At 42.6% G+C, this 26,249-nt stretch overlaps 2 protein-coding genes across 3 annotated transcripts in view; one reads left to right on the plus strand and one right to left on the minus strand.

Annotated features, from left to right (window-relative positions):
* The first annotated feature begins 589 nt into the window (after positions 1-589).
* Positions 590-20,208, plus strand: LOC110528148 (synaptic vesicular amine transporter). 2 transcript variants are annotated; one of them, XM_021609975.2, is made up of 16 exons: positions 590-699; positions 1,001-1,173; positions 4,294-4,654; positions 6,607-6,665; positions 6,794-6,877; positions 7,067-7,159; positions 7,260-7,349; positions 7,457-7,500; positions 8,456-8,516; positions 9,479-9,574; positions 10,357-10,435; positions 10,965-11,016; positions 11,508-11,571; positions 11,678-11,797; positions 12,239-12,372; positions 16,726-20,208. In XM_021609975.2, exons 2-16 carry the CDS (start codon positions 1,041-1,043, stop codon positions 16,822-16,824), a joined length of 1,569 nt encoding a protein of 522 aa, XP_021465650.1. In that variant the 5' UTR covers positions 590-699; positions 1,001-1,040; the 3' UTR covers positions 16,825-20,208. The 2 variants fall into 2 exon arrangements, with proteins under 2 accessions (XP_021465650.1, XP_036839828.1); XM_036983933.1 differs by lacking the exon at positions 590-699 and having other exon boundaries at positions 725-1,173.
* Positions 20,209-20,784: 576 nt separating this feature from the next.
* LOC110528163 (PDZ domain-containing protein 8) overlaps positions 20,785-26,249 on the minus strand; it is a 74,645-nt gene continuing 69,180 nt past the window's right edge. Inside the window, exon 5 of the mRNA XM_021609993.2 lies at positions 20,785-25,847. Coding sequence (XP_021465668.2) covers positions 23,584-25,847 — 2,264 coding nt within the window. The 3' untranslated portion in view covers positions 20,785-23,583. The remainder of the gene's footprint in view (positions 25,848-26,249) is intronic.

Raw genomic sequence — 26,249 nt, forward strand, 5'->3', positions numbered from 1 at the left:
ATAAAAAGTGATTTTTGATGAGGCAGGAGTGGTCAAACGTGTAAAAACGGGGTCTGACAGACTTTGTGAGGGTTGACGGTTGGCCTGACAGGTTTTGTGGCATCTATATAACATTGTAGAGAGCCTGTCGCTGTATTGAAACATGGGAAGTTACAAGTGTGTGTTCTTGCTCCAGCTTTTGGTTCGCAGCCCCATGCGAAATATATTTTAAGCGTGTTCCACATTGCTCGCGTGCTAGCAAGCACACGCACAAGCACACGCACGCACACACACACCTACTGCACACATATAGGCTATTGCTTATGTATGATAAGGAATTAACCGCATTTGACTTACATAGTCAACAAAATGTTGATTGTCAGTATCATACTGTTACTCTGATAAACTGTAGTTGGTTTCAAAATGATAATGATATCCCTCAGCAGTGTAAGTAACTAAAAACTTTGAGTAACATGCAATTTTGTTAATTTCATAGTATGCACATCATCAAAACCCCGACTACCACATTGTCTCACGATTTCGACTTTGTCTTCAATGTTATTTGCTTGTGCGTATCCCTCACTGTGATGCTGTATGTGAGGATGTTCATGATAAAGGTTGCATGACGTCAAGGAGCATTCAAGTAACTAAAACGCCCCGCATCTATCGTTCCTTTCGGATTTGCGGCCGCAAAGGGATTTTTGCTAATGTGCATCTAAGGTAAGATTTCAACCATTATGGCACTTTTAACACATTTCAGGTCACGATCTTTTGAAGCGGATGTCCCAATTTCTACTTTATTCCACTGGCACATAAGCAATGTATATTAGTTTACGCCACACTGTATAAGAGCATTTTACATTGCCTTGTGTGAAATCTATACAATTTATACAACATTAACATTTATTTATTTGACATTTTAACGTGCGTAATTTGCAATTAGGCTTCTATACTACAGTAGCCTACATTTTTGGTTTCCAGACTGTCACTCTCTGGTGTCCATAACGTTTGTTCTTTTCAGACCGAATATTTTTTCACTTGCTCCTTTGTGAACTCTAAAAATGGGAAGATTAGACACACTGAGAGAATTTAATTTATTGTCATGGATGAGAGAGGAAAGACAATCGAGGAAGTTGATCCTGGTCATCGTTTTCATCGCCTTGCTGCTGGATAATATGCTTCTAACGGTGGTCGGTAGGTTCAACTTTGGATAAAGTATTTTCACACTGCTTACCTGTTGCGTCAACTGTTATATCACCCGTTGAAGTTCGCATAAAAATGCATTTCTAAAACCAATTCGAGTCCGTTGCTAGCCTAAATAACCCATAAACAATTTGGACATATAACAGATATTATTTTGAACCATGCAATGTTTTGTTATTTCCATTTTAAGAAGGTAGTATTCTCCTCTTTGTTTCGAGTAGTTCAATTATTATTATTTTTTGGGTGTGGAACAAAAGTTCTTCATGTCAGCGTCCTGGCTATTGCTTTCCAATAAAAAAAGAAATAAACTATGCTAGTCTAAAGCCTATGATTTGCTCATAATTTAGCATTGCCTTAAGCTTTGTAATAATGTACGAAATTAGACACTAGCTACTTCAGTTCTTACCTTTGCATAGACCTGGTCATTTAATTTAATTGAATTCAAATAAGATAGACATTGATTGGTTTGTCATCCGATATCCAATATTAGATATGACAATGAGTAAGAATGAATGCATCAAATATTTCATAAATCAAACAGATTCTGAATTAAAATGCTATTATACCCATAATAACATATTAGTAGGCGGCCAATGTGCAACAATGTTGTTCCTTAAACGTTTAATCTGTCCATTATGATTAGTCATGTTATCAGATTGCGTCAAATTGCTTACAACCTTAGGGAATTTTCAAACGCTGTAGCCTATAGTGTAAAGCTTCACAAGGAGATGAATTGTTCATAATTTAACATAATGTATATTGCCTTTCACGAAGCCAAGTACAGAGTAATTATTAAATCAAATCTGGTGGACCGGGATGGTGTACCCGCTACAGATATGTTTTTGGTTCCAATGTCCCTAGTTCACTTGATTTACCTGAAAGCATCAAAACTGCCATTGCCAATGAATCTCCCAGTCGTATCCGATAGATTATAGATGACAAATATGTGTGCGTAAATGCTGTTATTTCGCGCGAGATTACACTCTCAACGCTGGCCAGGTCTCCCGGACATGTCCATTGAGCACTGGACACAGGTGCGCATTGGAAGAATGTCAGAATATGTCAGTCAGAAATTACTCTAGAGTAGCTAGCCGTATATGCCTATATGTGATTGGAGGCAAATCTATATACAGCAAGGGCATAACTTTGTGTTGCATATTAGGTCAATGGGTTCCGGTGGCAACACCCCTCAGGGTGGGTCTGGGGGAATGCCCCTCAAGATATAAAACATAGCAGTGAAATGGTTGTTTCTCGTCAATTTCTAAGGGAAAATCATCCATCCAAAAATGTCCTGATAATTTGGTCAATATACATCAATCAAACTGAAATACCAATATTACTTCTAACTGTGTTGTTACTCTTAACAGTCCAGAAAGTCACCACCACAAAACCCATCAATCTATTTGTGTAACCTTCACCACGGTTGGCTAGTACATGGTCTTGAATAACTCATTTCCCGTACTGAATTCACTTAAAAGGAGTCGAAGCCATCTGAATACAGAAACATCTCACTTGGTTACACTGTTTTATTGCAATATTATTTCATACAATACTTCAGTGACAGTCAAAATATAACTCCTCAATAAGGAATAAAATGCTATAGCAAATAGACTTCAAAATAAATAAATGAGTATGCCATCATGCTCAAGAAATAGACTTCAAAATATCCCAATCAGTATGGCCTCATGCTCAAGCAATAGACTTCAAAAATACATAGCAACAACTCATTGTCATTCACCATCAAGTAAAAAACAAACACATTCAAAAACAGTCAATAACCTGTTGCAACCTTATACAAAGGTGGGCATATAGTGGTACAGAGAGGAGTCAGATCTTCAGTCTCAATTCACTGAAATGCACCAAATACCTTTTTATGCATGTCACTGCACGCAATACAATTATGGTAGATTGTTTTCCTATCTATGGTATCCAGCTTTTCCAGGTGGATATGACAGACATCAACATGGTTCAATCTGATGACCTGTTCGTCCTCTCCCTGCCTCAACATGGGCGGTGCTCTCTGTCCCCCTCTCTCTATACTACCTGTCTCTGACCCCTGCCATGACAACCAAATTAAATCAGAATGTGGGCAACAACATTTGTTATAGCACTTGGGCACCAGTCTATTAGGAATTGTACAGTGTAGTTAGCTAGCTAGCTATGTCGCCATTTATTTATTTACATAGTCTTTTGCACTCCCAAAAATAAACTAATGTACAGCACTTTTATCCTCTTTGGTTTTGGCACCTCCATTAAAGGCACTATCTACTTTTTCACAAAGGTGAACACTGACTCACTGAGTGCTGCTCATCGGAAACTGCAGTTGAAAATATCCAGAGACTGTGCTAGCTTTGGTGCTAGCTTAGCTAGCTAATTTAGCTTACGTTAGCCTAGCTACAATAGCCAACCTAACATTGCATGATTCCGTATAACTTGTATAAAACTATTTTTACACACTATTATCTCATCACCATTAGTTTGCTAGTTACACAACAACATAGGGATACATCTATGAAATGTTCATGAAGTTTTACTAATTTTAAACTTTCGACACATGTATACAAAGAGAAAGAGAGAGAGCGGTTAGTGCAGGCTGCTGAACAGTTACTGCAGAGGGGCACTCTGGTGCAAAACCACATAAAGCCAGGCGCTTTAGATTGGGAGTTTTTTATCCAAACAATTAACCCGATCATGGTATATTATTGGGGGGGTCCAATTGTCCTGTTTCAAATATTGGGACGGTCATGACCCCCTAATAACCATATCGTTACAATATGATAAAAACATGATAATAACATAATAATATGAAAGTAATAGGTTAAAACCATCTTCATGGGGTCAATTATTGTGTTATCTGCCATATTTATAGCTAAATTAGTGAAATCCAATCAATCTATTCTTAACCTTTGAAACAAATGTAGTGTGTGTCCTAATGTACCATCCGCTACACAAATAAAATAAATACAAAATCATTTCTTAATTATATTCCCGACAGACGGTGTTCAAATTGTGGGTGGGTCTATTGGAGAGAAGTTATATCAGAATGTAGATAAACCCCCCCCCCCCCCCCCCTCCCCCTCATCTCTTCTTCTGATCCTTTCTTCTTGGTAGTCCCCATCATCCCTAGCTACCTATACACAATTGATGATGCAGCAGCCAACATGGCCAAGAATCACACTACGGCCTCCCCACACACCCCTTCTGGAACCTTCCAGACCATCGTGTCCCTCTATGACAACTCTGTCAGGGTAACCAGCGGGGCCCCAATGGACTCCACACCCATACCCTTGGGTCAGACGCAGGGGGTCTCTTCTTCCACCTCGGCTCTCACACCCCACAACTCCACACAGCCCGACTGCCCCAAAGCAGACGACCAGCTGCTCAATGAGAATGTGAAAGTGGGACTACTCTTTGCCTCCAAGGCCACTGTACAGCTCATCACCAACCCCTTCATTGGACCTCTCACCAACAGGTGGGTGAATGAAAGCTTTTAACCATCATCACATTTCCCCATGTCCACACTGGTGTGTTTTCTGTTACTCACTCTTTTTCAAATACAATAGTTTTATGCTTATTTCTAGATTATCTTAAATTGAATGCCAGCTGTGAACTGGTTTGCATGGCAACTAGCTTAGCTGTATAGTCATATAATTCAGGTTTCATAAGACATGTCTATTTATGTTTCCCTTGTTTATGAAGAGCGGCGGCAGGTAGCCTAGCAGTTCAGTGCATTGGGCCAGTAAGCGAATGTTGGTAGTTTGAATGCCCATGCTGACTAGGTGAAAAATCCGTCAGTGTGCCCTAGAGCAAGTCACTTAACCCTAATTACTCCTGTAAGTTGCTCTGGATAAGAGCGTCTGCTAAATGACAAAAATGTAAAAGTTTTAGCATTTAAAATGATTCACTGCTGGAACTCATTTATTTTTATTGAACCTTTATTTAACTAGGCAAGTCAGTTAAGAACAAATTCTTATTTTACAATGACGGCTTAACCCTCGCCTAACCCGGACGACGCTGGGCCAATTGTACGCCACCCTACGGGACTCCCGATCACAGCCGGTTGTGATACAGCCCAGCATCAAACCAGGGTCTGTAGTGACACCTCTAGCACTGAGATGCAGTGCCTTAGACCGCTGCGCCACCTGGGAGTATAAAGTGGTTGTTTCATACAGTTATGACTTGATTTGACTAATAATTAAAACAAGTAGTTTTGAATTACACTAAAATGATATGACAGCAGGCAGGCAAGCTGGACCAGTGTTTGTATCTTCCCAGTTCAGTGCATAGCCCCATGCAGTGTGGGTGCCTGCCAGGTCACAGTGGCTTCCTGCTAGCCCAGAGCTGAATGGTGACTAAGCTTATCCTGAGTTTGGGTACTCAGTCAAAGGTCATTATTTCATAATAGTTATGTATTTATCTAAGTCAAATCACAGTATTTATGGAAAGAAAGATCAGTAACAGACTATTTTCAAGTGACAGGGAGGAAAATCAAAAACTGATAACATTTATATACATTATATTACATTATATTGCTATTTTGAGACCAATTGTCATGTAAATTAGATCTAATCCATCCTGCTCCCATGTAGCTAAATTCCTGTTTTGTGATTTGTGTTGGATTTATGCTTCCCTGCATGCATGCAGCATGCATTCAGTAAGGATCCCTGCTTGTAGGGCTTTACAAGCACTTGTAGTTATTGTTTTGAACTACTTACTGTGTTCTAAAATTGCTCACTATCGATTATAGTCTAGAACAAGTATTTTATATGTCAGCACACATTCTGAAGACCAAGGTGTCAGAGACATTACTGTGAGGTATTTTCTTATGGAATGCGCCCATGGGTAAAGTATGGAATCAGTCAAGATGTGAGCTCTAGCAGTGCTCTCTGCTCAGTATTGGCAAATGCATCAAGGCTAGTACTTACCGTCTCAACTGGGCACCACAATATGCTGTAATTGAAGCAAACAATAGAATCCTATTATTTCCCCTTAGTCACCTTCGGCTTGGATAAGGACAACACAAGGCAAGTCATGCATGTCAGTTACATGGAACAAGGCCCGCAGTACACACTCAAGTTGTATAACAACTGATGTGCAATTTATTGTGATACAACAGAGTTTTTCCTGCACAAAAATAATTACAAGGCATTGACACCACACAATGGTTGTGTAAACATTTCTGTGGAGACCAACTCTCAGTTGTGCATCACACAAATATCAGTTGTATCACAACCATTGTGGCAAACGCATTGTACATCAGTTGTTCAACTTGACCTGAGTTTGTACAGGGCCAGAGTATTTCTGCCCGACTGCTGCAACTAGACTGCCGAGTGTTAGATGAGCTGTAGTTATTGTTGTCTTGTTTTATATTGTATTGTATTACATAGAACAGTATTGAGAAGGGATGTCTCTATGTGCCTACAGAATAGGATACCAGATCCCCATGTTTGCCGGGTTCTGTATTATGTTCCTGTCAACCATCAGTAAGTATTACCCACATCCACACCCGTCACATCCACACCTGTTTTCAGATCTCACACAGTGTTTCAATGTTTTTTCATGATTGATGTTTTCTTTTGTCTGAATTTCTATTGTCGTCGTTGTTGTTAAGTGTTCGCCTTCTCATCGAGCTACACTCTGCTGTTTCTGGCCAGATCCATGCAGGGTGTGGGCTCCTCCTGCTCCTCTGTGGCTGGTAAGGTCCTTGGCATTACCCCTGACATTTATGGACGCTTTCAGGATTAGCTTCACTTTGAGACAGCTGCGCAAGAACATACAGTTTCTCCAGAATCTTCACATTTTCATTACTGTGGGCCAACCTTGTTATGCATCTTTATGTCTCTCAAGTTGAACAATCATTTATCATGTCCTGTTCTTCTTCTAGGGATGGGGATGCTTGCCAGTGTGTACACAGATGATGAGGAGAGGGGAAATGCCATTGGGATAGCCCTCGGTGGTCTCGCCATGGGTGTGCTGGGTATGTACACAATTCATGGTGCACTTGAGCTCTTTGTAGACTACAGTAACAGGCTATGTTTGGCCAAAACCATTGACCGTCTTTGCTTTCTTCCACCCAGTGGGCCCACCATTTGGCAGTGTCATGTATGAGTTTGTGGGGAAAACGGCACCTTTCCTCATTCTGGCTGTTCTGGCTGTGCTGGATGGAGGTAATGTGGCCATGTTTCTCTCTATCATGAAGCAGACATTCTTTTTTCTCCAATCAGAAGTTACCTGTTAGGGATGCTAACTAAGTACAGACTCTGTCTCCCAACAGCACTGCAACTGTTCATTCTCCAGCCCTCAAAGGTGGAACCAGAGGTGAGTGTATGGCTATCGATTTAACAGCTCTTTTTTAGGATTATTGATGTAAATTCATTGGAATTGTGCTGGAATGTGTTCACAATCACCAGATCACTGTGATATCAGTAGTGTATTATATGTGATTTGATTGGGATTGGATTCAAACAGCGTTTTTCCAGATGATTAAAGTGCTTTACACCAGTGATACTCAAGCCGGGGTCGCTGCTCGCAACGGGAGGTTTTAAACCCGCGACGGGTGTCTGAGTTAAAACAACCAAAAAAACTGTCTGAATTTAAACCACTAAATGTGTGGGTCTCTGGTATGATGGGTTACCATTCCAGTTAGAGGAGATGTGTGCCTGTGATAGAGATTCCTATCACAGCCCCTATGACTTTGGTCTATGGGGCTGATGTGTATCAGTCACCACGGATACCAAGAAGACAGAGACTGAATCAGAGTGCTAGATGGTGGCTGTGATTGTCAGACCAATGGCGCTTAGACGTTGTTTGGTTGTGGATGATAGGGGAAGGTTGTTTATGTTTGAAATCGTTTTTTGTTTGATATTGATGTCTTGAAGAATATTAAAAAGGGGAAAGTGGAATGGGTCTGGGTCATGACATAATCCTCACAATTACTACATATCTGTCATTAAGCTGAGAGACGGTGTCAGAGGGACTGATAACGGGTTGTTGTCAACACTGTGCCAGTCTTTTGTAAACTCATTGGCTATGTGTGGACATTTTCTATTCGCTACTGTAAGAGCAGGGATCCTCAGAATAGAGAGGGAGAATTGTGTTCCAGTTTGACATAAGCACAGATAGTAACTAAACATCATTGTGGAATGATGTAAAAGCACTGTAGTAATTACGTACCCTAGATCATATTTTGGCTGCCTTTTTTGTATTAATCTGTTTTGACAGATTAATGGCTCTCTGTTTAGCTCTACATTTCCTGTCCCTTTTCTCTCTACAGAGCCAGAAAGGGTCTTCGCTATGGAGTCTTATGAAAGATCCATACATACTCATTGCTGCAGGTAAGAACGCGTCACTTATTAATACTGTAATATTATTGCTTCATTCTGAAGCACCTGCTGTGCCATTTCCCATTTCAGTCACACTAAGCAAAGAGGTGGAAGCAAAGAGGTGGGAGCAAAGAGGTGGAAGCAAAGAGGTGGAAGCAAAGAGGTGGGAGCAAAGAGGTGGAAGGAAAGAGGTGGGAGCAAAGAGGTGGAAGCAAAGAGGTGGAAGCAAAGAGGTGGAAGCAAAGAGGTGGGAGCAAAGAGGTGGAAGTAAAGAGGTGGGAGCAAAGAGGTGGGAGCAAAGAGGTGGGAGCAAAGAGGTGGGAGCAAAGAGGTGGAAGCAAAGATGTGGGAGCAAAGAGGTGGGAGCAAAGAGGTGGGAGCAAAGAGGTGGGAGCAAAGAGGTGGAAGCAAAGATGTGGGAGCAAAGAGGGAGCAAAGAGGTGGAAGAAGAATTGATTCAGATGTTCCATCAAATTCTATTTCAGCGGTTGAATTTGTGCCCTTAGCCAGGGAAACACAGTATTATTGTCAGGGAGAGTGTTGAGAGAGAGCGAGCGCTGCATGTTAGATGGGGTCATCTCTCCATTAGAATAGAGTGAGTGAGTGAGTGAGTGAGTGAGTGCGAGCATCCCTACATTCGTGTGTGCATTCACACGTGCATTGGTGCATGTGTGCTTGTGCATGCATGTGCACGTGCGTGCATGTGTGTGTGCGTGCTTGCTTGTGTGTGTTGGAGTATATGTGAGACTGAAGTACTGGGGGAAAATGCATTTATGTGTCAGTGAGCCTCCCCACCACTTCAATTACCAGGTCCTTTGGCCAGGGTGGACTAATACTTGGTATTATGTCTGAGGCTGCAGGGACGGGGGGTGGGTGGTGGTTGGGGGGGGGTTGATAGGGACACACAAAACGTGTGAAGATGGAGAATAATAGGCCCAGGGTCCACTTATCCCCAATCACATTCTCTTTTTCAGGATCCATTTGTTTTGCGAACATGGCCATCGCCATGTTAGAACCAGCGTTGCCTATTTGGATGATGGAGACCATGTGTCCAAGAAAATGGCAGCTAGGTATTTTTACATTTATTTTCCTTTTTGTCCCTCTTGACAACCCTGTTTCCCCTATTGACAATGCTGCTCATGAAACCATTCTGCCCGCTGAATGTACTTAGAATAAAGGTCCTCATTTCAACTCAAGGTTTGGATTATAACTGTAGACTTGCAATGACTTCAAACAGTATGTAGGTGAACATTGAAAATCTCATTGAACCTCCCATTGAAACCAAATCACTCTTTTTCTTTTCTGTCATTATTACTTATTTTATTAGTGGCGTTGCCTGTGAGGACTCGCACAGATAAAAGGGGATGAGAGAGTGTCTGGAGGAAGATGGGGGGGACAGGGCAGGATATTAGGGTGTCATTTGAGGGCGAGTGTAGAGCGGGAGTGTTCATTACTGTGTCTAGGAGATGTGCTGGAGCCCTATGATGAAGGCTGATAATGTGGCTGCTTATCTGGGCCTCTCTCGCTACCCTGCTCTCTCTCTCTCGCGCGCGCTCTCTCTCTCTCTCTTGTTCCTCTCTCTACCCTGCTCTCTCTCCTCTCTCTGTCTTTCTACCCTTCTCTCTCTCTCTCCACTCTGCTCTCTGTTTCTCCTCTCTCTCTCTCTCTCTCTCTCTCTCTCTCTCTCTCTCTCTCTCTCTCCCCTCTTCTCTCTGTACCCTGCACTCTCTCTTTACCCTGCTCTCTCCTCTCTGTACCCTGCCCTCTCCCTCTCTCTCTCTCTCTCTCTCTCTCTCTCTCAATCTTGCTCTCTCTTTCTCTCTCTCTCCCTCTCTCTCTTTCTCTCTGCTAGGCATTGCCTTCGTGCCAGCCAGCATCTCTTACCTTATTGGAACCAACATCTTTGGCGTCCTCGCACACAAGATGGGGAGGTAGGGAGGGAAATTACTCCCGTTTTTCCGTCTCCTTATCTTCTCCGTGTTGGTATCTGTTTCCTGTACTATTGAGCAACTCTGAATGAGATTTCTCTGGCAGGTTGGGTATTTGCTGTTTATTGAAGTCTCAGTGTGACAATGAGTTTATGACCTCTTGGCTAATGTTTGTTTGTTTTCCGCAGTTGATCAAGTGTGCGATCTGTCACATATGAATCATTCTATTTTTAACTCACACTTTATGAAAATAAATGTATTTCAGGACTCAAATGTTTCCTGTAGCCATAGCAGTATTATTTTAGAAAGTTGAAATAAAGCAACTCCTATTTGTTTCATAAAATGTCCTAATCCTGACTCAAAGAAAACAGTTTGTGATCCATTTACTTCCTCTATTCATTTATTTTAAGTTTAATATTAGAGTAAATCAGATTTTGTGGCCTTGCGGTACAAAACAACGGTGGAGGGAGGGGAGAGGGACGTTGACTGTTGTCATTGGCAGACGCTGAACTGCTCTTTCTTCCTTTCCCAGATGGCTGTGCGCTCTCATCGGGATGGTCCTCGTGGGGGTTAGCATCCTCTGTGTGAGTACTAGACACATCTTCCTCAGCTAGAATTTAGCATCCAGCTCAACACGGTGCTTACCTTACCTGTTTGGCATGGCATCGTCAGTATTAGGGGATCCATCTAAAGATTGTTTGTGTAATACTATGGGTATAGGTGAAAGCTAGGGTTTTACAGGAATTACATAGAGGAAAGGGGGAAGTAATGATGCATTTTCAAAATATTGGAACAGTCCCATTGTCTTAATGTCCTACTATATCTCATTAGTCTCCAAATCACATTCTGAGTCTAGGGAAGGGGAGTTCGCTCAGAAGTCAACCGGCAAACAGCCGATTCTCTGGAAACAGACAATTCCATTTTCATTGTAGTGCCTTATGCAGTTGTGTTTGTGTGTGGGAGAACAAATATCTTCAAGTCCCACATAAAGAATGGTATTCTGGATAACACTGTTAACATTTGATCAATAAAACCTCTGTTCCACTCTTTACCTTGACTATGTTCTGTGTCACAGGTTCCTTTTGCTAAGGACATCTACGGACTAATACTTCCGAATTTCGGTGTTGGTTTTGCAATTGGTAAGTCAATATGTTTTCACAGTGTACAGGAAAACCGCAAATGATGAAACTAGCATCTGGTTTGTAACAGATACTACTGTATTCTCACTGTTTTGTCTCTTGTCAGGCATGGTGGATTCCTCTATGATGCCAATCATGGGCTACTTAGTGGACCTGAGACACGTGTCAGTCTATGGCACTGTGTACGCCATTGCTGATGTGGCATTCTGCATGGGCTTTGCTTTAGGTAACTCAGATGCTTGGAAATAACCCAGTCAAGTAGCATAGTCTTTTAAACATTTCTGTCACACATTATTTCATTTTTTTTTATGATCAGGTTTTAATTTTGGGGTTGACAAGACAAACAAAAAAAATCACAAACCAAAAGACATTACTCAAATACACATTTATCCCCCCCAACCCCCTCCCTATCCCACCCACAGGACCCACTTACTTAAGTACACATATTTAAAGTAACGATTTTAAACTGCCAAGTGTTGTAGTCCATATTTTTATATTCTCTGATTATGTACCGTGCGTTCTTAAGTATGTTTTTAAGGTGAGGCATAGTAAGAGTTCGCAGATTTGCCGTCATGGGGATAGTTATCATGATATGTCAAAATGGGGAAAATTAGGCCTCTATATTCAACTCCTCTATAAGCTCATTAGCCTTCCTTTGCTGATGAAGGTCCGTCCGCTGGGGGTGCCATAGCGAAGAGCATTGGGTTCTCCTGGCTCATGACCATCATTGGCGTCGTGGACATCCTCTTCGCTCCCCTCTGTTACTTCCTCAGGAGTCCTCCTGGGAGGGAGGAGAAAATGGTGAGACACTGAACACCTCGTACACACGCACAAGCGCACACACATGCACACACACAAGCTCGCACACACACACACACACACACACACACACGGGCAAACCTACTACACACACATCAGCATTTGAATGCGAATGACTTGTAAAGCTGCGTCTGATGCAGAGAGAACTGCCATACCCAGAGGCTCAAACTACTGCCGTCTTTTACAGGCAATAGTACCAGGAGAAACAGAGAAAGAGGAACTCGAGACAGAGTTCTGATCAAGACACACATGCCTTCTTAGATTTGGCTGTCTATTTAAGTTGGCCTGTTCAAGTCTCACCATTGCTGTGTAATGCATTCTACTGCTGTTGGCCACCCCCACCCCAGCTTCCACCCACTTTTTCTTCTCCAGACTGAATTGGTTTAGAGTGGGGGTCTCCAGCAGGTCGATCGTGCGCTACCAGTTGCTCACAGCCCACCTATGAGTAGCTCGCCAAACAATTCTGAAAGTACATGCAATTTTCACGTGTTCCACCGCTAATTGTCATAAACAAATCTCACAAATATCTCCTAGCGACTATCTAATCAACGCAACATTGACATCATCCCACACCTGTTTAGCCACTATGGCCTAAAAAGCCAAACCTAACACATTATCAGCCAATTAATTTCCAGCAATATTGCCCCTGTCTGTCTGTGGGGTGTGCGCGTTTGTCTATCACTCCTCTGTGTGTAGCCAGTTGATGTGGTAACCCAATTGTGGGTGGAAAGAAAACCTTCATGTTAACTGCAAAATAGGCTTACCTGGCAGAAGTAAATCATGAGTAAGTATATTATTTGTTATTTGCAAACTTTGCCATGAAGTGAGCAGCAGCAGTACAGAACCATCTGTAGACCGGCACATTAGAGGGGGGGGGGGGGGGGGGGGGGGTACTACTAAGCTGTATGGAATTGTTTTAAGAAGGTCACACCAAGGATCATTTTTCTATTTGATTTAGAATTCTAAGAACCGTTGAAGTACCCCAAAAATATATGGGGAAATGATTTGAGGCCTCCCGAGTGGCACAGTGGTCTAAGGCACTGCATTACAGTGTGGCAGCGTCACTACAGCCTGGGGTTTGATCTACATGGAACAACATGAAGAGTCTATCCTATATCTGACAGATGTAAGAAAGATGAGGATATAAAAAAGAAAAAAATATTTAACCCCTTATTTTTGTCACCTACAGACTCCATATACACTACAAGGCCAAAAGTATGTGGACACACCTTCAAATTAGTGAATTCAGCTATTTCAGCCACAGCCACTGTTGCTGACAGGTGTTTAAAAATGAGCACACAGCAGCCATGTAATAATCCATGCTATCTCCATAGACACACATTGGCAGTAGAATGGCCCGTACTGAAGAGCTCAGTGACTTTCAACGTGCCACTTTTCCAACAAGTCAGTTCGTCAAGTTTCTGCCCTGCAAGAGTTGCCTCGGACAACTGTAAGTGCTGTTATTGTGAAGTGGAAACGTCTAGGAGCAACAGCTCAGCCGTGAAGTGGTAGGCCACACAAGCTCACAGAACAGCTCACAGAACAAGACCACCGAGTGCTGAAGCGCATAGCACATAAAAATCGTCTGTCCTCAGTTGCAACACTTAGTACAGAGTTCCAAACCGCCTCTTGAAGCAACGTCAGCACAAGAACTGTTCATCGGGAGCTTCATGAAATGGGTTTCCATGGCCAAGCAGCCACACACAAGCCTAAGACCACCATGCACAATGCCAAGCGTGAGGTGGAGTGGTGTAAAGCTCGCCGCAATTGGACTCTGGAACAATGGAAACGAGTTCTCTGGAGTGATGAATCATGCTTAAACATCTGACAGACGAATCTGGGTTTGGCAGATACCAGTAAAGTTTGGTGGAATAATGGTCTGGGACAGTTTTTCATGGTTCGGGCTAGGCCACTTAGTTCAGTGAAGGAAAATCTTAGTGGTACAGCATCACAGTTCTGTGCTGCCAACTTTGTGGCAACAGTTTGGGGAAGGCATGACAATGCCCCCGTGCACAAAGCGAGATCCATACAGAAATGGTTTGTCGAGATCGGTGTGTAAAAACATGACTGGCATGCACAGAGCCCTGACCTCAACCCCATCGAGCACCTTTGGGATGAATTGGGACGCCGACGTGTGAGCCAGGCCGAATCGCCCAACATCAGTGCCCGACCTCACTAATGCTCTTGTGGCTGATTGGAAACAAGTCCCCGCAGCAATGTTCCAGCATCTAGTGGAAAGCCTTCCCAGAAGAGTGGAGGCTGTTATAGCAGCAAAGGGATGACCAACTTCATATTAACGCCCATAATATTGGAATGAGATGTTCGATGAGCAGGTGTCTTTCATACATTTTTCCGACTGGTCCCGGGCGACTTTCAGACGAGTCTTGTGAGGCCTGTGGTTGTCCTAGAGCAAAATGCACGTGTTTGTAAGAGTCTCACCTTGACGCAGAGGGGTCATATTAGCGTCTAGTCCGAAGTGTCCGGACGCTACAGACAGAAATTGGCAGATCGGCTGTAACGACTTCAGACGAGTCCCAAGATGCTTGTGGGGGTAGTAGAGCAAAATGGAGTAGAGCAAAACGCTACAAACGATTTTGTGATGTCTCATGATATGACAAACACTGCTCTAGCTCTGTCACCTTTCTCTGCAGGTACGGAAGTGTTACATAGGCTGATGGAGTAGACTGACACGCATCCAATGCCAAAACTCTGATATCTCTATTTTAGAACGGATGGAATTGGTTATTTGATTATGCAAATTAGATTTACGGATAGACGCTGGGGTTTTAAAAGGCCAGATGCTCAATGAAAGGGGAATTACAAAATCCAAATGTACTAGTTTTCTTCCAGACCCCCCCCAAAAAAAAGGTTTACTGATGTGATTTAAGCATTGACATGGACTCAGAACATCCAATTTTATTGTTTCTCCAGGAACAATTGTAATTTTGAATGTGAAAAACAAAAAAATGGAAAACCAGGAACATTTTAACTGAGAAAAATCTTTTGGGATAATATAAAACATACTTTGGCGGGAAAAAATCTCAGATTTTAAAGGGCCCCCCTTAGAGTTGTTTATTAAAAATACATTACTTGCTCTCTGTGTTTGATTTTCCTAAAGTAGCTCTCGTGCTAGAAAAGGTTGGAGACCCCTGGTTTAGAGTATGAGTAAGCTACAGTATGTATGGGCAGGTAGAAGAGGATAGCTTATTTGTGCACATTGTGGAGGGATAGGTGGATAGATTGTACACATGGTGGAAGGATAGGTGGATAGATTGTGTACATGGTGGAGGGATAGGTGGATAGATTGTGGACATTGTGGAGGGATAGATGGATAGATTGTGGACATGGTGGAGGGATAGGTGGATAGATTGTGGACATGGTGGAGGGATAGGTGGATAGATTGTGGACATGGTGGAGGGATAGGTGGATAGATTGTGGACATGGTGGAGGGATAGGTGGATAGATTGTGGACATGGTGGAGGGATAGGTGGATAGATTGTACACATGGTGGAGGGATAGGTGGATAGATTGTGGACATGGTGGAGGGATAGGTGGATAGATTGTACACATGGTGGAGGGATAGGTGGATAGATTGTACACGTGGTGGAGGGATAGGTGGATAGATTGTACACATGGTGGAGGGATAGGTGGATAGATTGTACACATGGTGGAGGGATAGGTGGATAGATTGTGGACATGGTGGAGGGATAGGTGGATAGATTGTGGACATGGTGGAGGGATAGGTGGATAGATTGTACACATGGTGGAGGGATAGGTGGATAGATTGTACACATGGTGGAGGGATAGGTGGATAGATTGTGGGCATGGTGGAGGGATAGGTGGATAGATTGTACACATGGTGGAGGGATAGGTGGAACACTTTCAACGCCTTGGCCCGACGAATTGAGGCTGTTCTGAGGGCAAAAGGGGGTGGTGCAAATCAATATTAGGAAAATGTTTTGTACACTCAGGGTAGTTTCCCCTTTGGTTGCACATTTTGGGGGTAGATGGTGGTGGTGAATCTACATAGTTTGAAAATCTTTTATAAATTGCACATGGGTGTCTCTGTAACTAGATATTGTGACAAAGGTTCAAAGAATTATGCCTCTCGAGGCAGACTAATAAATTAGCCTAGGTAGTTGTCTTCCTTCAAAGCTACATGACTGTATACGATACAACCACAGTACAATGCTCTTTGTTTTCAAACGAGACATCTTTCGCCTCTGATACTTTTATCCTTGATAACAAATTATTGCTGACCATTTTATTCTCTTTTTCCATTTATGGTCCATTTTTGGGTTGTACTCTGACTCTAGACAATTGTTTTCTTCTCAGGCCATCTTGATGGACTCCAACTGCGCAATGAAGACCCGATCATACTCAACACAAGGGAACACAGAGTACGAAGAGATGGAGACAGAGTATGATGAGTAGTAATGGACACCAGACAGGTATGTTACCTTCCAGAGGATCTATTTTGTTGTACAAAAACAGAGATAAAAATTGAAAATACAAAAAAAAAACAGCCCAGCTGTTTCGATGTGAATGTCCTCCGTGCGGTCGGTCTTCACTGTTCTATGTCATTGTGATCGTACGACTGGAGCAAACCAAAGTTGTTCTCATCCCCCTGTGGTCACAAGCACGCTGCTTGTGTTTATTTTTAGCCAACAGCCTTATCCAATGGAAGTGGAACACGTGTCAAAACAGGGTTTTCATAGGCCGGAATAGTAGAATGTTCTGAGTCATATTTACTGGATAGTTCAGCTGACGGTGATCTTATAGATCACCAAATTGTGTACTGTAGGTTAGCAAGGAGTACAAACCTGTCTTAATAATTCACCTTTTGGCCATTAACAGTCTTCATCAACATATCTAATACAGAAATATGAAACAAATGGGGGTAGAGAGTTACTTCTATCTGTGTAGAAACTGACTTTGGATCAGATTCAACATCTCGAACAAGGCACTATGAGAACACTGCTTTAGTGTTTGTCATTCTATTTGTTGATTATAATTATATTATGATGAGATGGTAAATTATTTAGATATAAAGTATTACTTAGTCTATACAAGTTACTCAATACATTTGGAATGAGAATTTGTTAACTGCTTTGGACAAGGCAAATCACAATGTATGGGTTACATTCTACCTTGAAATTGGCCTTTTTTTCATTGATCCTACAAACATGTTTTTACGTTGACATTCGATTTGAGGAAATACCTGAACTGAAACCTTTGAAGTCATAGAAAGTTATATCCCCAGAATCCAGTGTTGTCCTGGGTTGACTGCTTATGGCTATTTGCATGTTATACCACATAAAAAACACAGCATCACTCCAATATCATCCTCAGTTTCACCTTCCACATAAAAAAATGGCTAATGAAACACATTTTCACTGTAAATAATACCTCAGCTCATAAAAAACAGATTTTGCATTTTTTATTTGTACATTTTGGAGCCATTTGAATGTGTGGAAAAGTAAGACTTATATTTGAGTGATTTTTTAATACAGATAATAGAATTGGATCTTTCTGTTTACCCTCAGCTCCATTTACAGACAATTGGAAACATATATCTTATAGGCTTTTCTTAGTGTGTTTGTGTCAATACAATGTTTAGGTAGATGATGTGTAACTACGATTCTTTTAACTTTCCCTATTGATATGACAAGCCATAAAATATACTGTGGTGAAAAGTAAACACATACGGACACAGCTTTAGTTAGTTGTCTCTGATTAAACATCACCATAAGGAGAGGAGAAATTCCATAAGCACTTTATCAGAGTCTAGATATCCACACCATTTAACTCCAAGGACAGTTCTAGTATGTTAATTGGTTGGTTTAGCAGAGAGAGAATATTGAGGATATTGAGGTGATCAGTCTGTTTTGTCATGTTGTCTGTTAGTAAGAAAACACTCTCAAAGTGTTATCAAAGATACATGCACTGATTATTATTGTGTTTTAAGTACACTTTCCCAGTAGTGTTAATCCATAAAATAAGTAGAAACTCAATGTATTTTCAAGCACTAAGGTTCAATTTTAGGTCCCAATCTTTACCAATTTTAACCTTAGTTAAGCTAATCCCTTGAGAGCATTAACTTTATTATATGTGAATGTATTGATCACTTCCAGGTCATCAAAAAGTAGACCCTTTTTCTAGCTGTTTAACACACAATAGAGAAAGCACAGCATACATTGTTTCCAAAATGAAATGAGAGTTTATTATATTGTCCAGCAGTGCATGCACATACACTGAGTATACCAAATATTAGGAACATCGTCCTAATATTGAGTTGCATCTTCCCCTTTTGCCCTCAGAACAGCTTCAATTTGTCAGGGCATGGACTCAACAAGGTGTCGAAAGCGTTCCACGGTGATGCTGGCCCTTGTTGACTCCAATGCTTCCCACAGTTGTGTCAAGTTGGCTGGATGTTGTTTGGGTGGTGGGCCATCCTTGATACACAATGGAAACTGTTGAGCGTGAAAAACCCAGTAGCGTTACAGTTCTTGACACAAACTGGTGTGCCTGGTACCTACTACCATACCCTGTTCAAAGGCACTTATATCTTTTGTCTTGCCCATTCACCCTCTGAATGGTACACTTACACAATCAATGTCTCAAGGATTTTAAAAAGAGTCCTTATTGAACCGGTCTCCTCCCCTTCATCTCCACTGATTGAAGTGGATTTAACAAGTGACATCAATAAGGGATCATAACTTTCACCTGGATTCATCTGGTCAGTCTGTCACAGAAAGAGCAGGTGTTCTTAATATTTTGAATACTCAGTATACATACACACTTAAGTTTGAGGATTTGAATGGCTGACTGGGCCCTGGCCTGCACATGTCATTAGTGAATTTTGTGTGCAGTCAGTCACCAGTATTAATCCACAGCACAGGGCCATGAAGGGGCCCCTCCCTTTTCCCCACCCCCTCTCCTCTCCTATTTGTCCTGAAGCAGAAAATGAAAATAGACTCATCCACTATTCTGCTTTTTGTCAAAATCATGGTGATCTAACAGAAAAAGTCAGGCATACAAAGCACAGCTAATAAATGTCAAATATATATGTAATTGTTTGGTAAAGTGCATTTATTACAAACCATTATTTGGTTCTTCAAGCAAATCTGACATCTAGATATCCTGGAAATATGTAAAAATCTTTGAAAATACTTTAATGCCCTTGCCACAGAACAGCACAATAACCCATATTCAAAATGTCAAATAAGATTGCATTTTGAAGTATATGGACTGTTATTTGCCGAACCCTGGGTTTGCTGGATTGCAGGTCTGTTTGAATGGACACTCGAATGAGTTTCATTGTATATTAATGATATAAGCAAAATTGTCTGTGGTGGAGTTGACAGAGATAATTTACCTGATAACTTCAATATTAGTTTCATTATTTTCTCAAATGTATATTTAAATTCGCCGCACCCTTAATGAAAATATTTTTATGTCAAGATGGCTACTATTCTGAGAGGTTGTCGTTATTTTGCAATACATTGTTGGGTCATGTAGGTTACATAATTGATTATATATTGTGGAGATGCATATATTTTTGTTGTCATTTGTTTGGGTGTGAAATGTATTGCACACATGCACAAAAATGTGTGTGTGCTCATGTTGGTGTGTGTGCCTTCTGACATGTATGTCATTGGTTTGTGTGTATATCAAATACTTACTAACTGGTACAAAAAAACTAATGTTGACCTTTTATAATCTGGACTGGTTGTTTACGTGTAAAGTGTGCTGATTGTGTAATATATGTTGATACTCAGTGGGGATGGGAAACAAAAATAAATGTTGTATACTCTGGAAACGTGTTTGGATGGAATATGTTAACATTAGCATTGGATGTCCATTTATTTTTAATTTTTAAACAGTACATTCAACCAACCTACATTTGATACATGTTTTTTTTTTGTATGATTAATTGTTGTTGACTGAGGAGAAATGACACCTATTCTTGATGTCTTTGAAGCAGTAGTGGGAGACATGAGGATGTTGGGGGAGCAGACTGAGGATAGGGGGGTGTCACCAGTTCCCCATGTTTGAGACAACACACTCTAATCATCATGTCCATCTCACCACTGGGCTCCAATTACTTACCAGATGCTCAAACAATGATTTCCCATTCCACCAAGGAACTGTCAAATATAAACAATGATTTCCCATTCAACCAAGGAGCCTTAACAGTTAAAAGACAGCCATCGGTCTTGTGCTATCTTTCCCTGTGTCTACAGAACAGGCCAGTGTGAGAGAAAGGGCATTAGACCAACGTAATGTTATACTGACTGAGAAAATACCTTAAAGTCTTACAGTATCTTCAGAATGAGTTCAGTATTGCTTAATTCAAAGAGTATTTAGAGTAGGAACACACAGGAACTCAAATGGACTTCAGGTGAGCTTTTTTTATTGAGGCCATGTACAATAGCGCTTCATCACATGATCCATCTCTAGAACCGTGTACAACATCCCTCTTACAAAAAAAAAAAATCCGCAGCAGAAAGCCATGACACTATGTTAGTATACTGTGAATCGTAGGGAGAGACAGATCAGGAGCGTATGAATGGGTTTAGAGAGTACAGAGTTACAACAGCAGCAGTAGCAGAAGTAGCATGACAGCCCAAAATGTGTTTTTGTTTACTCTTCTCATCAGCTCAATTCCAGCCCAGGGGTCCCAAGTTACCTAACGGTCAGATACGGTTTTCTATGGAGAGAAACAACGAGAAATAGAAAACTGAAGAATCCTTTCCCGATTATCACTTTTGTCTTCATTTCCTACAAAAATATTGCACGACAATCTGAATATACAACAATTGAAGAGAGATCAACAAGTAGCAGCCAAGCCAGCTTCAACAAGAGCATCACGTCTATTGCACAGAATTTAGTTTAGCTTTCTTTCCCCCTCACCCTTTTTCTTCCATCTCCTGTCTGACCCAAAGAGCTACTTCACCATCTCTGGTCCTATGCTGAAGCAATGGCAGCACAGCCACAGAAACGCACTGTGATTTCAATGAGCCTGGTGAGAATAGAATAGGAGTCATAGGCTGTGTCGAAATCTTGCTTGCCTACTACTTAAACTGCATACGGTGTACTAATCGTACTACATACTATTTAGAACATACTGTTGAGTACAAACGTATGCAGTCAGCAACAAATATCAACATACTACTCATCCATACTGAGAAGGCGTCATCGAATGCGCGCTTGTTCCCCACCATGTAATATTTTTTGTAGAGCGTGCTCCTTATTCTGATTATCAGTTGTTCTCCAACAAACGTGGGTGTGAAAAGACAATTATCTTCCTCAATAGTGTGCAGCGTATTCTACTAGATAAAAAAGCTGAAATGAGTATGACATCCGGGCATTTAAAGTATACTAGATTTTCAACATTTCACATACTATAAAACATTGTTTTTTTTCACATATTCAAACAGCCTACTATTTAGGAGTATAGCTATGGGTATTCGGGCACACCCGTAGTTAGTGATCCTATCCAGAGGCTTTGGGTCCCTTGAGAAGAGAATTACGCTTTCCTTATCCTAAAAGCAGAGCTTTTTCTTCTGTGCCTTACAACAGTTGTAATAGTTTTGTATGGAGTTTGTTTGTGGCCCTGTCATGATGACATCACTGTATTGGGGTAGAACAGTGGTTGCATTTCTGTAGAGGGTTTGTGCTGGACTGTATTTACACATACATAGAAATGGACATACATTCGTCCATAATTGAGAACAACTTTCAAAGGCCAAGAACTTTACACAATCACAGCCTAACTGCTCTGAGTATTCATCAAAATCAGACCCAACACCCGTCACCAAACCACATAAATAAAGACCGATATACATACAATAAAACAAAAAGAAATCCACGTGTTCCTGTATCTTACACAACAACACTCATCACAAAATTAACCAAATAAATGAATTTTCTGCCATAAATACATAAATACTTTGCATCTATCAATAAGAATTTGAACAGCAAGCATTTATTCTCAAGTAACATGATCGGATAAAACCACCACCACCACCATATTTGAGTTGAGTTTTAGTTCAGGGTTATTATATCCATACAAATAAACCATTTGGATGGGGGGGGGGGGGGAAGACAACAGGTGTTTAATCAAATAACTTAATTAGAAACAACTATTACATCCCTATATCCCTTCCCCCAGAAAAAAAGTAACAGAAAGAATTAACATGTACAGTTAATATGCTGGTTAAACATTGGGTCATATACATAGTCAAACATGTTTGGCCTCGGTGACAAACACTAAACCGAGGATGACAGGGATAGACCACTATCTTCCCCAAATTATTGCCCATTTCATTGAATTATCACATGAGCTTGTAGTTCCAGAACCTCCAAAAACTAAAACAAAGAAGAGAAAAGTCATGGGTGACCTCAAAAACTTGATTATGCATTATTTAAAAGTACTCAAACAGAAGATATGACTGACATGAAAAGTACATAACCTGAAACAAAACACATTTCCATATGGTTGAGTATATATATATATATATATATATATATATATATATATATATTATACAGTATATATTATACAGTATATATTATACAGTATATATTATACAGTATATATTTTACACTAATATTTATTTCCTTGCCCAAAGACAATTTAGATAAAAACAGAACCATTTGCAATTTGCATAGCTCCTGCTATGGTGATCGCATTTTGATTGTAATCTTATGCCAAATTTGAAAAGCGGTTGCTGTAACTTGAAGTGATAAAATATCGAACAGTTCCATTTAAAACATTGAATACAAACATTTAAGCAATAGGAAAATATGTTTTGTTTCAAGGTGCCTTGTAAGGAAAACAAATGAATTAACGTCAATAAAAGCTAAAATAGAATGGAATATTAATGTACAGTATGTTTTCAACTTTTATTGAATCCAAGCACTTACAGATTGACTTGGGAGACTGTTCTTAATGCCAATTGAAGCAGGTCACAATCTAGCTTTCCAGCTTCCCTTTAAAAGTATGACTAAGAAAACTAGAAAAAAAAACAAGAATGAATCGCATGACCGATTGGTTTACAAAACAACAATTGCACCCTCACCAGACCACTTCAGATAATCTTCAGATGGTAACCTAAACCCCACCACCCCCAAAGAAAAAGATTCCAATGATTTTGTTGTAAGTCTCAAGCCCATGCCTCATCCTCTCTAGTGGAGCGCCTCCACACAAATCTGCTCCTCTGTGATGTCATCCAGCAGCTGAGCCTCCACTGGGCTGCATATGTCACTGTCATAAACCTCTGTCCCCAGTATTGCCTCCTCCAAGGCCCCGCCCTTGGCCTGGAGGCCATGTGGCTCCGAGGGGGAGGTGCCGGCACTATCCACAGACTCCAGGTCCTCGATGCCTGCCCGGTAGTGGATCATGAGCAGGGTGAGAGCCTGGAGCCTCTCCCCAGACTTGGCCAGGGCGGCCGTGATCAGAGCCTTCCTCCGGGCGTCCCCAGTCTCCCTCTCCTCCTGCATCAGGGCGTTGTTGTGCTCCAGCTCCTGGTCGATCTCCTGCTGCAGCTTGTCCAGCATCAGCTCCAGTTTCTGCGAGCGCTCGTCGGTGGGAAGGCCCCGGTACAGGTCCCGGCCGATCTCCTTCACCGCGATGAATACACTGTCATCAAGTCCTCCCTCCCTCCTTACCAGCTTGGTGGTGACGCCGGCTGCATGCTTGGAGGGGCTGGCCCCGGCATAGGTTTCTGTATCGCTGCTCTCGTTGTCTGAGATGTCGGGGGTGTGCACCACGTCGGGCACAACGTCAGCCGCTTGCTCTGCCAGCCGGCTCTTGGGCACCTGGCGCAGGTTGAGCAGACGGGAGCCGGTGTTGATGATGTGGCGGCTGAGGCCTGTGGTGGCACGGTTGATGGTGGACTTAGCCTCCGGGTCGGCACTGCGTCGGTCTGTGGCGGCCACGCAGAGAGGGTGCTCGGCCAGGCACTTCTCCTGGCACTTCTTGTGGCAGACGTAGGAACAGATCATGCACTGGGAGGCAGCCTTGGTCCACACCTTCTTCTTGCAGTACTCGCACCAGGTGGGGTTCTGGAACTGGGTGTCCTGGAAGTTGTGGCGCACCTCCACCAGCTGCATGGTGCTGTAGGCCAGGTCATCACTGGGAATAGAGGAAGGCTGCTCCCTCTCCCTCTCCCTCAGCTCCTCGTCCGGCATGCTGGCCTTCTTCTCCCGCTCCGCCAGCCCGCCGCACGTCTCTGACTCTCCATCAGCCAGGTAGCTGAAGTTGAGGATGATGTCTCCGTAGCACAGCTTCTCGTTGAAGCCCTTGTGGGTGCTGAGGCTGCGCAGGGCGGTGCGGCTGACGCTGGCCCTGGGCTCTGGGGCTTCCAGCCTGAAGGTGTTCTGGTACTCAGATGAGGACGTGGACAGACACTCCAGGGCCACGTGCTCCAGTGTCAGGCTGACGTGGCCCAGACACAGAAGGCTGCCCAGCTTGAAGGGGTCTTTGCACCACAGTGCCACGTTAAGGTACTTATGGTTGCTTTCCACCTCTAACACCACAGAGGCATGGCCCCAGTGGGCCGTCCGGTTGCGGAACATGATCTCTGAAGACTCCCACATTGAGTGATCCTCCATGCTGTCTCGGGTGTTGATGGAGCTCTCAGAAACCTTGTCTTTGGCCAGGTCCTGCTTGCTGGGAGTGGAGGGGGGCGCTGGCGGCTCTTCGCAGGGTTCGGGTGGTTTGACTGCTGGCTTTGGTTCGGGCTGTTTCACAGGAGTCGTCAAAACACTGCCTTTGTCACCATTGCTTCCTGTGGAGTGTGTTTGAGTCTTTTCTGGAGTTTTCTCAGCCCCGTTGGTAGCTTCACTCCCCTCCAGCAGACTTTGGGTTTCAGAAGAGGCGGACGTTAATTTAATGTGGGGTCTAGGAGGCACCGGCGGGCGAGTGGGTGGGGGTGGAGGGGGGCCGGTGGGGCGCTGTGGCCCCTCTCCTGGCTCAATGCTCTTGTGTGGCGAGGGCTTTGGTGTGGGTGGGGATCTGGCCGGCGACTGAAGCCCTGCCAGGTTCATTTTGCGGTTGAGGATGGGCGATATGCTGCCGAGGGGTTTTGAGGCCAGATTGGTCACAGTCCTTTTGGGGCTTTGGTTTACGGACAGGAAATCCTCCTTGGCTTCCACGCTACTGCTAAGGGGGTTAGGCTTGGGGTCCACAGTCAAGTCTTCAAACTCACAGTCCATGTCTTTGCTGTCGGCTATGTCGGCGAGTGTGGTGATGGGGGCCGGGTCCTCCTCGTAGCCCCCCGGGGGAGGGATGAAGCTGGGCTCCTCTAGCTGGCCCAGCCCCTCCTGGAGGGCTCCCAGGCCCACGGTGGGACTCTGGTGACGCACAGGCCTCTCGTACAGGACCAGCACCCTGTCCCCTGCCTGCTTCAGCAGTTTGGGCACTTGGACAGAGGATGTCACTTTGACACCTGCCCGGAAGAAAAATAACATGTTAAAGTCATATTTACAGTGCCTTGCGAAAGTATTCGGCCCCCTTGAACTTTGCGACCTTTTGCCACATTTCAGGCTTCAAACATAAAGATATAAAACTGTATTTTTTTGTGAAGAATCAACAACAAGTGGGACACAATCATGAAGTGGAACGACATTTATTGGATATTTCAAACTTTTTTAACAAATCAAAAACTGAAAAATTGGGCGTGCAAAATTATTCAGCCCCTTTACTTTCAGTGCAGCAAACTCTCTCCAGAAGTTCAGTGAGGATCTCTGAATGATCCAATGTTGACCTAAATGACTAATGATGATAAATACAATCCACCTGTGTGTAATCAAGTCTCCATTTAAATGCACCTGCACTGTGATAGTCTCAG

The sequence above is a fragment of the Oncorhynchus mykiss genome, chromosome 1, assembly GCF_013265735.2.
Source record: "Oncorhynchus mykiss isolate Arlee chromosome 1, USDA_OmykA_1.1, whole genome shotgun sequence".
Lineage (NCBI taxonomy): Eukaryota > Metazoa > Chordata > Actinopteri > Salmoniformes > Salmonidae > Oncorhynchus > Oncorhynchus mykiss.

Excerpts from the sequence above, each read along its gene's own strand:
- LOC110528148 (XM_021609975.2), top strand. The coding sequence starts at position 1,041 with ATGGGAAGATTAGACACACTGAGAGAATTTAATTTATTGTCATGGATG. Across the intron at positions 11,572-11,677 it reads CGGTGTTGGTTTTGCAATTG|GCATGGTGGATTCCTCTATG; the intron begins GTAAGTCAATAT and ends GTCTCTTGTCAG. Across the intron at positions 11,798-12,238 it reads CTGCATGGGCTTTGCTTTAG|GTCCGTCCGCTGGGGGTGCC; the intron begins GTAACTCAGATG and ends TTGCTGATGAAG.